This window comes from Corvus moneduloides, chromosome 13 (assembly GCF_009650955.1).
Source record: "Corvus moneduloides isolate bCorMon1 chromosome 13, bCorMon1.pri, whole genome shotgun sequence".
Lineage (NCBI taxonomy): Eukaryota > Metazoa > Chordata > Aves > Passeriformes > Corvidae > Corvus > Corvus moneduloides.
The window spans coordinates 4,699,289-4,717,618 of NC_045488.1; the positions used below are offsets into that span (position 1 = coordinate 4,699,289).

Below are 18,330 nucleotides of genomic sequence, written 5' to 3' on the forward strand. Positions count from 1 at the left end.
TCTTGGAAGGCAAATCATTTTGGTTACCACTTAACATAGTGGGATCAATTCAGGCATCTCCAAAACAGCTCACCCTGTGCAGCAAAAAACCGAATATATAACGAGAAGATTTATTTCTGAAAACACTGTCAACCCATGCTGCAGTTTCAACTACCATTTAATATGTAGCTTAACTGATTGCTAACTGACCAACAAATTGATTTGTATCTTGCCACTCCTTCTCCTGCATAACAGAAAAAAGTACCTTGAACTATAAAATAAAAACTACTTCTGTGGTCAAAATAATAACAAAATAATAAAGTGTGGAACAAAAGGAGCAGGACACAGCACCTGTTGGAAACTCTCTCTCAAATGGCTTTGATCTTCAGGATGGCAGAACTCTAAAATATCTTTCCCCAGAAGATCCTAGAATAAAACATAAAGCTACGTAAAAAACCCAAACCACAATACAAATCCACGTGCAGACCTGCAAGTAATTCTTGCGAACACAAGATCTACCACCCTTAATGGGGCTACTCAGTTAATCAAGGATGAGCCACACAAACAAGGTTTGTAGGCATCATACCCCATGTTTTTACAAAAAAAGTTTAAGTGATTTTCTAGCACCTGTGAAATGGTATCTTGAAAAGACTGACATCTACTACTACAGCTCATTTTATGGCACTATTTTTTGTAAAAACATTTGTAAATTTAAAATAAAAAAGATATGAATTAGCAAATGAGCAAGGAATTACTTTTGCCTCTAAATTGCAACTGTTGGGAGTTATCTGAGGGAGAGCTGTGGTTCATTTACTATTCTGCTCAGTTCTGCACTAGCCTCCTGTTCAGAGGAGCAGATGTAAGCCTAAAGGAAAATAGATGCTGTAAATTATGTTTGCTTACTGCTCAAGAGATTGGCAGAATCAAAGGTCTACAGGACTAAAACTCTCTCCAAGCACTGTTAACTTTCTATCACAGAAATGTCTTCATTGGAAAGCTGTGCAAGGTTCAGAACACTCTGCTGTTAGCATTTTAATCAGATCTAAAGGTATATAAAGACACCCCACACAGAGGCACGGACAGCAAAGAAAAACGAACAGCATTTAGTGCATGATGCACGAACTACCAGCTACAAATAATTCATGTTTGCAAATGGGATTTTCTCCATTAGCTCAACCCACTCTCCACATTCCCAGTGGTCACAGACCTGGGGCTGGTAGCCAATGACGCTGATGCACCTTGGGTCCACGAAGGTGATGACCCCATCAGAGTTGTGCCTGGACAGGAACTCCGTGGGGACCGACATGCCGTTCATGTCCATGCACACAGGAGAGCTGGTCACCTAGGGCCAAGCAAGTCCACACCACAGTCACCTACAGCCAAATGGGACTCCACAGCTAAAGAACAGAGTCTGCTGGCAGACTGCTAACTGCTAAAGGAGGTCATAAATAAAACAACAGCACAGATAAATGACAGAACAGCCTTTAGGGCAGTTTGCAGGGCAAGCATCTCACCCCATGGCATCTATCAAGGCTTAACAGCACAGCAGAAAAACAAACACACCACAAGTTCCCAAGAAGGGGGGATACAGTGAGGACAGAAGTCCAGCTGGATTCACCTCACTTTGCAGCACATCAGGCATCATGGTTCCTATCTTTGTCAACCAAGAATGAAAGACTTGCAGAGGACAATACTGGCCACTCATTTTAGGATAGGAAGCCAACCCATTATCTGTAAACATAACCAACAGGACTGTTCAGACTAAACACTCATGTTTCAGGTGACATGAACCCCACCTGAAACACCTACAGAACATGAGCCAAGTCCTCCAGAGGCTGAGGTAGGAGACACTAGACCAGCAAGTGGCTGCTTATAATGAAAAACACAGTTCTCTAAGTATTTCTCAAATCTCACCAGAGAGAACAATTTGTTTTCAGCTCTCTGCCTGAAATCTGTGCCATAAGGCCACTTCATACCCATTCTTTCCCACTGGAGCTACAAAGGAGACCACTGATTTTCTTACAACTTCCAGAGCTATCTCTGCTAACAATGCAAAATGAGCAAAATCTCATTTTTTTGCTAACTTGGAGTTGATTAGCCAGTTAACTGTACGCAAGATTTCAAGTTGCTGTTACAGAACAAGAGTTTCTAATTTGTGCACCCTGACTCCTTCTGATTTAAGCCACCCACAGAGCTTCCTCCTGCCCTCCCTCACATACCCCAATGGCTCCTCTAAAGTAACAGACATTTTGACATCACTTGGAAATCATTTTTCTTTGGAAGCTGTAACACACAAACCCCCATAACTTCCTTCTTTCCATTAGTGGAATATATTACTCTTGATTATGAAAGCATGATTAACCTAAAAACCATCCCAGAGTACTTCTGTAGCTCTTGCATGGCCATGGAGAGCCACTCTGCAGACGTGCTAACGCTTGCAGGCTGTTCACCTTGGGTAAGACAGGTTTGGCACCTGTGAAAGGGTCAATCCACCTTGTCAGGAGCAGTGATCCCCTCCTAGCAGATGGCAGCGAGTGCAGGGGATCATGCAAGAGGCTCAAACATGTTCACCCATGGCAGAATTCCCAGACCAGGAAGATAAAAACTGTCCTCCCTGCTGTGGTGAAGGAGACTCACCACGACTGCTTTAGCTCAGAGCTCTGAACTCTGCTCAGCAATGCACAAAGGAAGGAAATGCACTACAACAATTGCAACTGTCTGCACAAAAAGGAAGGAAAATTCTGTTCTCCCAGTTCCTTCAGCTCGCATCTGATCTGAATGCACAACACAATAGAGGCTGAGAATAAAGCTATGGTTCCTGAAGTGCCTCTTGACTACCTTATCTTTACCATTTTCAGAGTAACTCCTGCAATCACAGTTTCTCAAGTAGTTGATTAGCTGGAGAGAGAATGAATGGAAAAATGGCAGGGAGGGCATCACTGGCTTTGGGGGCCACTTTAACCCAGCATCTGCAGCACCTGTACTGCCACGTTTCTCACTACCCACAGTATCCCAGCCCTACACATCCTAAAGACTGGCAGGTCGGTACACACTCATCTTCAGGAGCATCTCTGCTGTTGTTACTGGATTAAGTACACATATGCACCAAAATCAGCTTCATTTTGCTCTGTTGACAAGTTCTAGACAAGTCATTGACTGCACAGACATCAAGGCACTTTATAAACTGGAGGTATATTACAAGTTACAGTCTAGTAGCAAAACAGCGTGCAGATCTTTTACAACTACACCAGAACAACGATCATGCTTTCAGAAATAGTTTGTATATGGAAAGACTGGCATTACCTGAAGCCTTCCTATTGCCACGAGGCAGTATTTACTACCTTGTCCCACATCAGCATCTTCTTCTGGTATCGTCATTCCTGGAGCAAATGATAACAAATACTGTTATAATTAGGAAATTGTGATAAATAGAGATGCTGCTGTCCTGGCTCTGTACTTTTCTAGATGTTCTAACTCTTACACAATAACCTTATTTTCCCCTCTAAGATTCAGTCATTATTTCTGGGTTCAGATCAGATGATCCTTCTCAGTTGTGCTCAATCCTACATACCTCACATGTATACACACAGTACCCATAGCAGCAATTTTGATTGCTGCAGACAAAGCAGATGTTAAAATCCCATCATACACTGAGATGGCCAGTAACACTTCCACGAGTGCTGCTGCACCAGCAGGAACCATGGGGTCACTTAATATGGTCAGTGAATGCACACTATGTTCAGTTTTCTTCGTGAATAATATCTTATAATGAGCCTTAAAAACAAGGCACAGCCTAAATTAATCATTAATTCTGTGCTCATATTTAACAGCTGGTTTTACTTTTTTCTATAATGGCCCAAACGTGTGTCGTTACGTTGGAAGACTGAAAAAATGTGGATGCTTTGCTGACACTGCTCGTTCCAGCTGTGTAACAGGAGTAACTACCATAAACACAGGAACAGTTTCAAAACATACATGTGTACTATTTTCCATCTCAGCATTTCACAAATAGGAACATTCAGATTAGCACTGTTTGCTTGCTTGTTGGCTAAGCCTTGATTTAAGGCTATTTCCCAACTCCAGTACTGAGATACCAAGCTCGTATGAAACACTTGAAAAAACATCCTCCAGGAGTGACACCACTGACCTATTTTAAGTGATCTATAAAACTCTTTCACAAGGGTTTTTAAGGAACTCAGTCATAACAGGCAGTGAATCACTTAAAAGGCACTTAAAAGCATTAATGGAATTAATTGCAAAGCAGCTACCATTTCTGAAACAACAGCCACTTCATTCTCTAAATGTATAATCCCCAGTAGAAGTCAATCTTTGGACAGTGCAGAGGATGACAGCACACCACTTTCTTAAATGACACCTCTAAAAACAGCTAAAAATGCAGCTGAATGAACTGAAGTCATATCTAAGGATGTTATTTTGTATCAAAACAGTGGAATCTTATCTGACAATCAGTGTCTAAATAGCACTTTACAGGTATTTTTTGGTTCTCTGATGCCATGAAGATTTTTTGCCTTTTTATACTCCTGTCATACCTTTTTACAACTTCTGTATTCTTAGTGCTTTTTGCCTACATTCTTGGACTTGTTTGTTCAGCTAGGAGACTAAACATTTTAGAAGCTTCACAGGTAGGGATCAGTGTGTCCCAGACCCCAAGGTCCTCTCCAGAACACATTCTATAAACTAAGATAGAACCATCCAGGGGAAGGCTCCTTGGGGAGGGGGGCTCACTTGAGCCTCTCATTGGGGAATCTTTGATAGATCTGCTAATTAGTAACACCTATAATGTTACACCAGATCTTTTGGGGGTGCATTGCAGTGTGCACTGAGGTGCATATGGCCTGGACGTGTGCACCTGAGGATCCTTAAAATAAATACCAAGGTAAAATCCCTTTTTCCCTTCTAACCGTGTATGACTCTTGATTTTAAGACCAGGAAAAGGCATCACTCACTGAACTACAATAAAATAAAATAAAATACAACAAGTCTGAAAGAAACCCCCCCCATGTTTTTGTATAATATATTGAAAGTTGTTGTGCAATAATTTCACAGTCTGGGGGGCACAACATTATTTACAGTCCCCTCCTGGCAACCAGAATTTTATCAAGGGTTCTCAAGAGCTTTACAAAGGAGGAGCATTATTGTCCCATCTAACAAGTGTTGTGTTAAGGACGCAACTCCTGGCATTTTAGCTGGATAACCTTAACCAAAACATCCCTTTCAAATGGAGTTTTCCATTTGAGAAGGACAAATTTTAGGAATACTCCCTTCATTTCAAAAGCTTTTCCAGTCATTTCCTTAGTGGCACAGAGTATTGCAAAGGACAGCAAAGATAGAGCTGGACAGCTTCCACTTTGCATAATCTTTTTTTCTCTTCAGCTTTCAACAATGCTTTCCTTTTTGGGAACTTGGTCCATGCTTGCTACTGCTCAAATAAAATCAAAGTAACATGAACAACCTCCAAAATTAAACCTAGCTAAGAAACATTATTTCTGATGTCACTCTGTTGACAAAGAGAGGCTGTTGTCCTAATTTTCATCTTTTTTTTTTTCCCTTTTGCCCAAGATGGATTACATTTGGTCTGTATAGCACATTGGAAAATGTATTAGTTGGGTTATGCCACAAGAGACTCTATGAATAAAAACCAATCTGCCTGGAATTAATCAATACATGACCCAGTGGATTGCTAACCCCTTCCCAAAGTGCCTAGAGGAGAAAATATGCAAAATAATTGTCTGCTTCTCTGCAATGTAGGTGCTATTACTGGCAGCATTCCATATAGAGAAATTATTTTCTTTACTCTTCAGCTGATATTTCCAAAGATTCAACTCTGGGTGTCTTTATATGGGAGGGTGCATTTGCAGACGAGATTTACTTTTGCTTTAGCCCATTTCCTACTGAACACACTCCAGTATGGACAGGTAAATAAAGATATGCACTGCACTTAATACCAGTTTGTCCAGCTCTTAACACAATGTAATATTGCTCCTTAACATCACCAAGTACCATCATTATCTCCAAAAAAAGTTGTAAGAGCTTGGAGGAAAACAGCCACGAAACTGATCTTTAGGGGGCACCAACAAAATAAACACACTCCAGTTATTCACATTCTTTATGTGTAACCCTGCAAGAAGCTTTACTTCTCAACACCAAATATGCACCCCTCTTGAATAATAAATACAGCACTGTGCTTCCTGAGTTCATATCAACAATTGGCACAGCTAAGCCACAACTGAGCATCACAAATAAAACGCTGTGCCGTCAGAGGCTATATTTAATTTCCAAGTGTCCTTCACACCAGCAAACAGTTTCCCACAGGGCAACAGCATGTGTTGGTGTGGACACAAGGAACTTTTCAGTTTTCCCAATGAGCTTCCAGTTGGCTCTAACAACAGAAAAGCTTCATTTTCTGCTTTCTTTCTCTACCCTTCTGCCCCAAATTTTCTGCGAGCCACAGAACAGCGTTAGTTGATTTATAGTTTTATTTCACTACACTAAGAAAGAAATTATTTCTAATTCTTTAGAAAGATGGAATTTAAGTGTCCAGTGGTCACTGGCAATCCCCTGATAATGCCTGTCTCCATTAGAACCATTTCTGATAGTTACTTGCCAGGGAAGGAACTACACTGCCTGACTTTATCTCCCATAGAAAACAATGGAAAAAGTCTTTCACAAAAAAGGCTGTGGATAGCATACCAAGGATAAAAATCTCATGAAAAATCCCAATAAAAACTAAATTAATCACTCGTTCAAAAAAAATAAATAAAGCCTTAAAAATGACAGCATTGCAAGCAATATTCAAGCAACTATTTTGTTTTGTATTGGAAGAGGGAGTACTTTGCACAAATGTCCAGATTCTGGCCAAAACTTTAAAATAACCTAACAGCTTTGGCATGCTGTGGTTAAGATGTTACCGTAAGTCTGACTTGGAAGACTAAAATGTTTCTTTTTTAACTAAAGGAAAAAAAAAAAAGATTTCAACATTATCTGAATTTAACATTATTCTGTGACTTTTTATTTGAAGTTTTTGAAACATGTATCTATCTCTTTTCTTCACTATGTGCTTTCTGCAGATCCTTGCTTTGATTTACAGAAAACTACCAACAGCCTGACAGACTTTATCTTCTCTCTCCACCAAATCCTATGGCATGAAAAAAAAAAAGCAAAACAAACCTATTAGGAAAGTATCATATGGACCACAGAGGACTCATTTCCTTCCAGGAATGAGATCTTCAGAGGGGAGAAAAACACAGAAGAAAAGCAAATCTTGCTTAAGTTGTAAATGGGAAGAAAAACCCAGAAGAAGGTCAGCACTTCTCAGTTTTATGACTGGTTATGAACTTGAAGCACTGTCTAGGCTGAGGATCACAAATTCTACCTGTGCTGCTTTGCTGGGAGCTGAGGGACAAAGGCTGGACTCGCTGCTCAGCCAGTTTCACACAAGGGGTCCTTTGACCTCATTTAGAATAACCCAACACCACACTCATTATTTAACCAAACACACAACATGACTGGCTGCAACATCCATCTGAAATATCTGACTCCTTTTTGCTTTGACTTCCACACCAAGTTCACCCTGATTACTTGAGGCCAGCACATAACCCATGGGGATATGTGTGTAGGTATCTTATGCCAGGTTTTGCACTTGATCTTAATTTCACCTGTCTTTTTAGCCACAATGGAGGAAAATGAACAGACCATTAACACATAGCCTGAACGGAGGGCAAGGCATGATGCTTCCTGTGTTTTCTCTCCCTTTTCTCAGTGAAGAAGGGGCTGAGGACAGTCTGTCAGTACATGAGCCTTGCTGCTCCACACAGGTGAGAAAAAACACAAAGGTAGGCTGGATGTGCAAAAGTGTTTTCACACTGAACATAGATCTGAGCCACAACACAACAAACCCAGTCCTTAAAATATGCCACCAGCTGTCTGTAGCTTATTCATTTTCACCTGTTTGAAGTACTCAGATGACTTCAGATTTGCACACACTCCTCACTGCAGCAGCACACAGTCTGTCACACCAATAATGATCACAGAACAGTTCTTCTCTGGATACATCTGTATCAACACTGATTGTTTTATTCAGTGCGGGACTAAAAAAACTGAACAGTGGCCACAGAAAATGCAATTCATCCCAGAAAGAGAAAATACCAAGTGCTAAATAAATGAGACTAAGTACAGATTAAGGGCATTTGGTAAGATTTGTTGTTTTGCTTATGAACAAATTGTATCGTGTATTAGCTATATAATGCACATGCCACACTGCATGTTTTGAAAGAAAAGGATCTGGAGTTTATATTAGAGTGTCCACTTGGCAATTGAAAAATAAATGCAAATTATCTTTTCAACTGCTGAATTTTTAAACAGCTGTGATTTAGCACAAGCCCATTTATTCCCAAGAATCCAGAGATGATGCAGGGCTTGCTGATTCAAACAAAGTAATTTTATTACAGGGTAGAGAAGCCTTGGCAAATTCCATTACTGCTGTGGTTATCTCATTTGCTTTGCAGATTATGGTTGAATTACCACTGGAAATGAGAACAAATGCAGTGATGTTGTCACTTATTTACTCAAACATATAGGGGAACAATTCAGCCTATGGATATTCCCATTCAACTTTGAAAGCCAATGGATACATGACAATCACCAACACAAAGTGGGGAAGACTGGGAGGGCAAATAAACACTCATGAAAAAGGCCTCGATTCAGTTCTATGTGCCCTGAAAAAGGCACTCAGACATGACTAATAGGAGTAACAATTTCGATGGTAACATAAAAGACCACTGAAATTCCACATAAGGCTGCCAAAATCAAAAACATCTCCTAGGATTGTGCTATAGTTTGGAGGCATGAACATTGTGAAGGAGCACTGGGATATCATAAGGGAGCACCATGTGATTTTGAGGAGTGGAGTAATAGAAATGGGATGAAATCCAACATTACTAAATGCATAAGCATGCACTTGGGGAACAGTAACAGTCATAAGCTAAAGCAACAGAAATAGGATGGAACTTGGTATTACTAATTGAAACATCACACAATTCAAAGCAAGATTTGCAGTTGAGAAGTGAGAAGAAGGCAGCCTGGAAGATATATATATATTTATATCAGATGTCTTAGGATGCCTGCAGGATGCAGCACACAAAAGAGAAGGATGCTGTATCCTACACTGCCAGGCAAGACAGGAAATATTGTTTGTGTAATCCATCTCTACAATCTCATCTGAAACAGGAATGTATAGTGCCAGCGACCTACATTTTGAGAAGGGGAGTGAAAACAAGAACAATTGCAGAGAAAAGTCACAAGGGTAAAGAGAATGAATTTTGAGAATGGAAAGTAGAAGTGGGCTGGATTGTCTTTGCAGAGTCCAGGCTGACAGGGTATAACCTCCTTCTGGAAATGCACCAGAACACTGGAGAGACACAGAGGCACAAGGCAGGAAAATTCCCATAAAGTAACTGACCTTCAGTGAAATAAAAACTTCCCATAAAGCAATGAGGATTGAAAATTAAAGAAGCTGTTAGGCATGGGGAAGCAGTGATGTTTTGGAAGAGCTGAGATGGGGAAAAGACCTCACCAATACCAGCTGGGATTTGCAATGTGATTGATACCTGGGCACTCAAAGACCCAGAAGATCCTTTTAATCCCATGCTGCTGTCCTGCAGAACCGGTGGCTGAAGGGCACACACTGCCAACGTCAGGCCCTAATGCTGACATGAGCTCTTGCATCTGCAGCTCTGCACCAGCAACACACACCCCTGAAGAGTGAGATCTCTTTAAACATCCCACAACATGCAGCAAGATTCTCATTCAAGCTAAACAAAATCTTATTTGACCTCCACCTTCCTGAGGAGACATCCCATATATCAAGGTTGAAATTCCATTATGTTTGGAATTACCAATAGAAAAGTAAGTCTTTTTGTAGAAGAAAACAGAACAGAAAAAAACATCCATTTTCAGAGCACTTTACAGACACTGTGCTCTCACACTTTTGAGACAGAAGCAAAATTGAAACATCTTGACTCCTATTAAATCCTATTAGCAACAAGAGGGGAAGTTTTCCTCTGCTTCCGAAACCGCCTTGCAGCAGAAAACCAACAAGAAGTTCACATCTGCATGCTGGTTGCACCCATTTGGTACAAACCACCTCTCAGAACTCATAATCCCTGGATCAATGTGATTTATGGCCGTGGTGTACAACCACAAAAGGGCAGGACAGCTCCTGGTTAGATTCACGCCAGCAGGCGCTGTCGCATTGCAAACAACCTCTTCAACTCCTGCCAACGCCAAGGTCAAGGAACCCCGCTCATAACGAGGTCTGGATGAGCTCCACTGTCTCCTCCTGGAATTTTTCAAAGGTAAATATTCCCACATGTAACACCGAGTTCCAGCAGGTAAATGTTTTTCTCTGTAGATCAAAGCAATATGCCAAGACTTGATTCCCAGAAAAACAGCCTCAAACCAGAATTTATCACAAATACTGAACGTTCTCGAATAACACCATCACTGTGAACATCCATGTGCCTAAACTGAAATGACATGTTTTCATAGAGAGGTGCTTGCAACTCAGCACTTAAGTACAAAAGCATTAACTGGTGTTTTCTAGAGGTACACATGCTTTGCATCCACCTTTTTAAAATCAGACCATTTCTATGTTGGTTTATCAACATAAGTTGAAGACTTTTGGCCCCAGTTTCTGGAATCCTGCATTACTGGCAATTCCTACAGCTGCTCTGTGACAGTGAAATTGAGAAGGGTGCCACGTGGAAAAAGGGCACTGAGTAACCTCAGCTGATTTTTTCTTACCAAAAGCTTCTCAAGGTAAGCTTTAATTGGTTACCACACTACAGTTCTCCCTGTTTTTCTTGCAGCATGCAAACCTGAGCCAGGTTTTCAGCTGTCCTAAGGACAGTTTGGTGCACACCGCCTTCCACGAGGGATACAAACCTGCTGGTGGCCAAGCCTTGATATAGCCAGTGCAATGGACAACAGCATACTGTGCTTCACCTTCTTTCACCGGGCCCAGGCCATTCCTGAATGAACAAGAAACACAAAAACATCCACGTTGATTGATATGAAGAATAGCTTTATGCTTTCAAACTATGAGTACTAGTGATTTACCAGTATTTGCAAGTTATGTTGGAACCACCCAAGCGTCAGCCTAGGGTCCTGTACACTGCCAGCTCTGTTATGTTGCTATTCAAGCTGTACCTGTTTTCTTGTAATATTTCTCTGAGAAAGATATTGAAGATTGATTCAGAGATGGAGCTGGTGTAAGACAAAGAACTGGAGTGACACTTGCAAAGACATTTTGTTTGCAAAAAGATCCAGTGGGTGCAGGACCAGGTAACACTCCTGGAGTGGGCATTAACCCAGTGGCAAGTGAGAGGGCCGAGGGCAACTACAGCTGCTTTGTGGTAAATCAAGTAATAGTACCTGTATCTTTTTCTCATGGTGGTTATTCTGTTCAGAGGTAAATGATCCAGAGGAGCATTTCCACACCTAAAAGTAAATTAATACTTTAAAAAGCTAAAAAATTAATATAAATACACACAATGAAAATTTTGAGATCTTTATTACCATATGTAAGTAGGCAATTATGGATACTTATTTCTGGCAAAAAGTTGCATGTTCATGTTTTTTTAGAACGTGCTGCTTCCATAGGCTGAGCTTTTTAGGTGTGCTACAAATATTTTCTTGGAGAAAAATAAGAGAGACTAGGAAAAGATTCCCTTCCAAACTTCCCCAGCCTAAAGACTATTTGAAATTGATATCCCACATGTGGCTAAAGAATAGACACACTTCAAAATGCCATAAAACGAGTGTGAAAACTAGAGAAAAGTATGTCAGGTATCCCAAATATCCACACAGATCAATCTCAGTCTTCCTACAGCTTCCCCGAACAGAAAAATTCCACTGCCATCCACCAGCTACAATGTCTGTAGACATTAGGATAATGTTTGCAAGATCAAACTATTTACACTGTCAAGTAACTTTGCTGAAGACTTGTTCATGTGTATTTTGTGATATTTGTAAGTATGCCTAACTGTATAATTTCAACAATACATCTGAAGCTGAGTAAATAGTTTGAAGGGTAAAAGCAGTTCATTTTTAATGGAAAAATAATAACAATGAAAGAAGCAACCACAAGGAAAGTTCACATTATCTGAGGCTCATTCCTCCCAGAAGGTTTTCTTTTTATTCCTTGAATTTTTTTTTGCTTAGCAGTCACTGCCAAGGAGAAGAAATGAACAACTAAAATAAGATTTAGAAATACAAAAACAGTGGGGTTACTGGCACGTGTAAAATCACTCTCATGTACTGGAGTTTATAGAATCAGGGTGCTAGGAAATAACTGCAATCTGAATTGTTTTGAAAGCTGGGGAACAACTGCAAACAGGACACTAAGCCTGGTTTTCTTTGCACAAACAAGTCCTCTTAATATGATGTGCAGCTTGGAGGAAGAAAAAGCAGTGTTCTCAGTGCTGCTCTGCTGGGCTGTATTTCTTCCATCCCAGTTAAGAGGGGGAAAAGGTTCTATAGCTCTGAAGTCTGATCTTACAGATATAAAGCATATAAACACCTCAGAAAGGCACCCAGGAGCCAAACATTCAGCATCCTCACAGGACTGGAAAAAATCCACCACATAACCAGAATACAGGTATCTGTACTTTAATATGTCAAGTATTTTGCTTTGTGTGTTTCATTCTGTCATGAATTTTGCATTTGCTGTTTTCACTATTTATACTGGACATAGCCTACAGATGATGTACTTTCATCAGTCTGTAGTTGATGTACAGCTGTGTACTTTCCCCTCCTAACCACTGACAAAAATTTATTGCAATAGAAACAGGGGTTTTAGCCTGCTAGCACTAAAACAAAAGAAGTGCTCATGAGCCCCCCCAAAAAAGCACTGGGCAGACAGATCTCTTAAAAGAAGCCCAAACAATGCAGGAGAAGTTGGAAAACTGCAAATTAAAAACCCTCTAACAATTACTCATTTATCTAGCATCAGCCAGCTGACATCTGGTTAATTCATACCAGGCTTAGGTTAATTCCTACATAGCTGGCAGGTTTGCAACTGAATTCCTGTTTATCTTCAAGATTCTTCTAATATTCTTGGTTTGCTGAACAAATACACAGAGCTGGGCATTCGTTACCCTTGCAAAAGCTTTGTTTCCAAATTGTCAATTTGAGTAACTTTACTAGAAAAGACAATGGTTAACAGTCCAGGGGTGAAGCTGTCATGAAGTTCCCTGGAAAAAGGAACCCACACCCCACACTGACAATACTAATTACAACAGAAATGAGGTGCTGTTTCGCCTTTAACTGTGAAGGAAGACTAGGTTCAGTTTCACTCCAGTTGCTGAAGTAGTAGACTAGAAATACATCATGGGAGCATGTCATTCCAGCTTTAGCTTGTAATCAAGGTCAAATTAGTGCAACAAAATGTCTGAAGTCTAAGCTGAGGACTGGAACCATTATGGGAATACAGGGTAAATGCATACCTCATCCTGCAAATGAAAGAGCGCCTGGATCCCATGCACATTCTCATTGAGGACTGCTGACCCTCTTTCTTTACTGTCCCAGTCTTCAAGTCCAGGATTCGTCCTAGAAATGCCAGGGAGAGCAACTGGTGTTGAGTACATAAATTTAATTCCATTTACTAGAAACTAAGATAACAAAAGTTCACGAGCTGAATGCCATTAGCCCAGTTAGGGGAAAAAATACCAACAAAAATAATCTTGATCCTGGTCTCACAGGGGAGGATCAGTTATGTGCTGGTTTAACTAAGGATTTCAGCAAGGCTGAGTCTGAGTCACAAGAGTGATGGCTCCTTCCTTGGCTGGCCCAAGACCAGCTTCCAGGGCAGAGTCAAATGCCTGGAGGCAAACAAGGCAATGACAGCAGGCACAGCTTTTGACTTGATCCGCTTGCTCCACTCTTTACCAGAACTGTGGATAAAACAATATTTATCAATCCCCTGACAGCTGCTCCTCTTTTCCTGTACTTGTGCCTATCTAGAACACTCTCACCACAGCACCACCTCACAGTGGGAGCTGTCAGGATGGTGAGATGCACAAAAGACCAACCTTTTCTCCTTGATGATGAGATACAGGATCTGTCACAACAGCACTTATGGTGGGGGCCTTTCAAAGCTGATAAAGAACTGACATGTCAACAGCATTTCTAATTTTCAGACAGATCAGTGAGATGATCTGATTCACCACACAGCAACACAAGCCTGTGCAAGGTCCAGGGCCAGACCCTGCTCCCTACAACCCTCAGAAGCACACACCACAGGCACAGCTTGGAAAAGGGACAACAGCCACCCAGTCAGCTCAAGAGAGGACAAGACAGAGGGAATGCAAAGGTAGGAAGGGGGCAACAGATTAATTTTTTCATTTAAAACAGAAGACTGATTACTACAGACAGGTTCAGATCAGGGACTTCAGGACACTGGGTATCACCCAGAATCCTTCTGCTTATCACCAAAGAACTAAGAAAATGGACTTTCACATCTACAGCTCAAATGCTAAGAGACGACTACAAAACCCAGCACAGACTAGAAATGAATCACTGGCCCAGATCCACAATGCTCAAGGGCTGGATGCAGCCACAAAAGTGACAGTGGGCAAGAGAAATGCAGTGGGAACAGCTGCCAGGCAATTAAACGCCGGCCACCAGTGCTGACAACACACGGCCATGAGCAAACCCACATGTTTAAGGTGGGTATCTTTCAGTAACTGAAACTACACAAGCCTGAGTCTTCACTGTGGTAAAAGTAGCCAGGTTTACAGCAATATAAGGTGCCTATTCTGTCTGTACTGAATTGAAGACAACATGCAGAATACATTCAAAGTCTCCCTCACCAGACCGACCTAAAAGTCTCTGTCCAAAAATTCAGTTCTGAAATAAACCTACTGCCAAACACTAAGTTCAGAATTACTCTACCTCTAAATATTTACTTCCATCCATGAATGGGAATGAAATCATTACATAATAGTTTAAAGATTAACATTTTACATAAGGAATTAGGCAGCAGCATTTTAGTTTTAAGGTATACTCCAGAAAACTCCTTCCGGAGGAAAGCCACCCCTGCCAACAGAAGGTCAGACCTCACTTGGTGTCATCTCCAAGGTGCATCTCAGATGGTTAAGAAGTCAGCATGACTGGGGAACAATTCCTAGGGGTGCTTCAGTTTAAAACACTGGTCTATATATTAATCCTGGTCTATGATTCAGGTGTGAGCTGGGAAGAAATCACACCAGACTTCCCAGCTCAGCTGTGCTGACCCCACAGCATAGGATGGATCTGAAGTTCTAACACTCTTCCCTTCCCTGCACTGGACAGTCTCTCTCTGTCTCTATAGCCAAAGTCACAGTCTACTTCCCCATCCCTTCAACTAATCAGACAATTGAGAGAAATAAAATACCATCGGGCAGGAGGCAAACTTGTTCTCAAACCATGGCAATATATATGATAAAGCACATAAAGACAGAATATATGTGCAGGACCCAATGGCTGTCCATGTGAACAGGCCAGTGAAATCAAACCATTAAAAGCAATTTTCTCCCAGGGCACAATAGCTTTGTCATACACACAAACAAAAGAAAAGTTGTTTTCTGTGCACATTCTTTTTTCATTCCAATATAAATTCTTGAAGAGACACTAATATTAATCAAAAAACAGTGACAGTAAATGTAACTCAAACAGCTAATAGGAATTTCTGTTTTTATCATCCAAGAGCATCTATTAAAAAAAAAAAGAAGGATATTTCACAATTACATGGCCACTAAGTCTAAAACTGCTGACACATGTTCCTTTGGCATGTCTGGAACCCCCAACAACAAGTGTCAGAGTTTTTAAATTTAGCTTTTTGTTTGGCAATGTCTTTGAAATATGTACCAGATAACAAATAGAGTTCTAAATTTTGCCCTGACTTACAAAATCACTGCAGGGGGTATGTGAGTCAGAGAAATGCTTGCTGTCCTGATATTATGACAAAGCTCTCTCAGCAGCTTGTTTCAATAGTCCAGTAACTATTAGTCCATGTGTCAACCTTGTAGAGCTCTAACAATGTGCTACAGATTTTTATACAGAACAAGCAGTTTGTGCCTCATTTGTTATTAGAATCTTATGATCACATTATATTAAAAAGAGGAAGAGTTATAAGAGTGTAAGATTAATCATAGCTACATATAGACATATAGAATTATAATTAATTATAGATTAATAGACTAAATCAAGGAAACTGACATAAATTGCATCTCAGAGTCACAGAGGCAGCTCAGTTCAAGGAGGTGGAATGTCCCAATGGTAGCTCTGTCACAGAACCATAAAATATTCCTATCTCTGTTTGTTCCAGCATCCTTGGCGATAAATGTTCATTTAGGTTTCTCCATGGACAAACACAAAGCACATCTGATGTCAAACTTGGCAATTATATTCTTATTAATAAGAAATATTAATAGGATGCTCTGACAACTTCTGTTAACTGAACAGTGCATGTGTGTCTTTTTTTAATTTCTCCTTCTAGTTTCTTCAGAAGAGCCGTTTTACAGCCCAGTGCCACCACCAGCTGGATCCCTTATGAGCTTCCCCATAAACTGCTAATTGCATGTAGCTCATTTTCGTGTTAAACTTTTCCCCTCACCAGCTCCAGACACAACCCTGCGTGCAGCAGCACTGCTGTGACTGACACTGCTGTCTTATTGCCCTTTACAGCAGCTGCACAGCTCAGAGGAAACCAGAGTTTGCTCTGCTGAAAGGAGAAAGCAAACAAATGAGCACAATGCTGATTAGAATGGGCACATAAATCTCTCTGGCTGGTCTGGGTAGAACTGATAATCTGCTGAAATCTCCCCACTACAGTCCCCATCCAGAAGGCAGTATTGATTCAACCTGTAATAAACCAGTTGTTCTCTGAGCAGGAAAACCACTGTGTGATCCAGGAACCTGATGTCAGCTGCTGTGACAGGCAAGGGCTGGCACACAGGGACATGGAGGTGAGGACAATGGGCAAGTTCATTATTTGGGCAGAATCAGAGAAGCCACATAAAGCTCTTACCAGTAAAAAGATAAGTTGGTAACAGATTCAAGTACTGAGCACATATGCCAGAAACACTCCCTGCAGGGTGTTTGCAAAGATGCTCTAAAAACATTCTCATGATGATCAAGGGAGCAAATGTTCATGTTGGCACTGATGTGCCCCTTGCGTGTGCAAACACTGACTGGATTATGCACAAACCTTCCCCTTTTGGATCTCCAGTTGCTACTGAGAATGTTCAAACTTGTTTTCTGTGCTTGCAATGTTTTGAGATGAAGCTAAGCCAAGGATTGGCCTGGGCCTACTGAAGTTCATGGGGTTTCAAATCTGGGCGTTTGGCTCAGATCCACCTTCACACAATAGTACCAGCCTGTTGGAAGATTTGTTCCTCCACGTTTATGCACTGCATGCTAAGGTTTATAGCTTGGTAATCAAACACAGTCTGCTCTTTTCACTTTTTTCAGTTTCTCTTTTTTTTTTTTTGTGGATTCAAAACTCCATAAACTTCAACACCTAATTCTACCACAAGTGGATTTCTCTGCTGGATTTCCAGCTCCTAAGAATGCTGCAGACTGCAGCTATAAAGAAGGGTGGTTGCATAAGGGCATTCTTCTGCAAAAATTTCAGTGCAAGTTGGAATGGTTGGGTCTGAAACAACCATACAGTGCTCACATCCAGTTTGCAGCATGGAAACACCCAGCTCACAGATCTCAAAAGAAATTTGTTTTGGCCTCATGTGCACAAATATACTGTTAGCAAAGTACATGATACAATTTTCCATTTCCTTCTAGCTCATCAGTAGATGGACTTTTGTCTTGCACAGAATCATGGGCCTCATAGGGAAACAGTCTGAATTAATATATGGACTCTCACCTCGACCTCAACACCTTCACCAACCCAGCAAGTTTCACCTTTCAGATGATAACATCTTGTCTTAAAAAGTCAGATATTTCATAATTATTCTCAGCCACCGATTGTTCACGTATTTCTTTCCAGGCAAAATAAAATAAAGGATAAACTAAGTTTGGTTTGGACAAGGTAACAAAAGATGACTTCGTGCTCATCAAAAATACTCCACAGGCTGCTCAAGGAAGACAAACAGAACACAGGAATACTGCACCCAAAAATCCTTATGAAAACTAAAACCATCTTTATCTTACTATGAAACCGGAAAAAGCAAGACAAGGATGGAGGAAAACAAGAGGAAATAATTAAAAATAAAAACAAAGTGATGGTCAAGGTACTGTTGCTGCTGAACACAGCTCCAAGTGTGAGCTCACCCTCAA

General features: G+C 40.8%; 1 protein-coding gene across 5 annotated transcripts in view; it reads right to left on the reverse strand.

Moving 5' to 3' along the window:
• The window catches only part of ARNT2 (aryl hydrocarbon receptor nuclear translocator 2), a 98,890-nt gene that overhangs the window by 29,422 nt on the left and 51,138 nt on the right, over positions 1-18,330 (reverse strand). For 4 of the 5 annotated variants that reach the window (XM_032122781.1, XM_032122783.1, XM_032122780.1 and 1 more), the window contains 6 exons: positions 13,503-13,605; positions 11,431-11,496; positions 10,942-11,027; positions 3,283-3,359; positions 1,187-1,321; positions 331-405 (listed from right to left, as the gene is read on the reverse strand). In XM_032122781.1, the coding sequence (XP_031978672.1) occupies positions 331-405; positions 1,187-1,321; positions 3,283-3,359; positions 10,942-11,027; positions 11,431-11,496; positions 13,503-13,605 (542 nt within the window). The remainder of the gene's footprint in view (positions 1-330; positions 406-1,186; positions 1,322-3,282; positions 3,360-10,941; positions 11,028-11,430; positions 11,497-13,502; positions 13,606-18,330) is intronic. The other variant, XM_032122784.1, reaches the window with a different exon arrangement.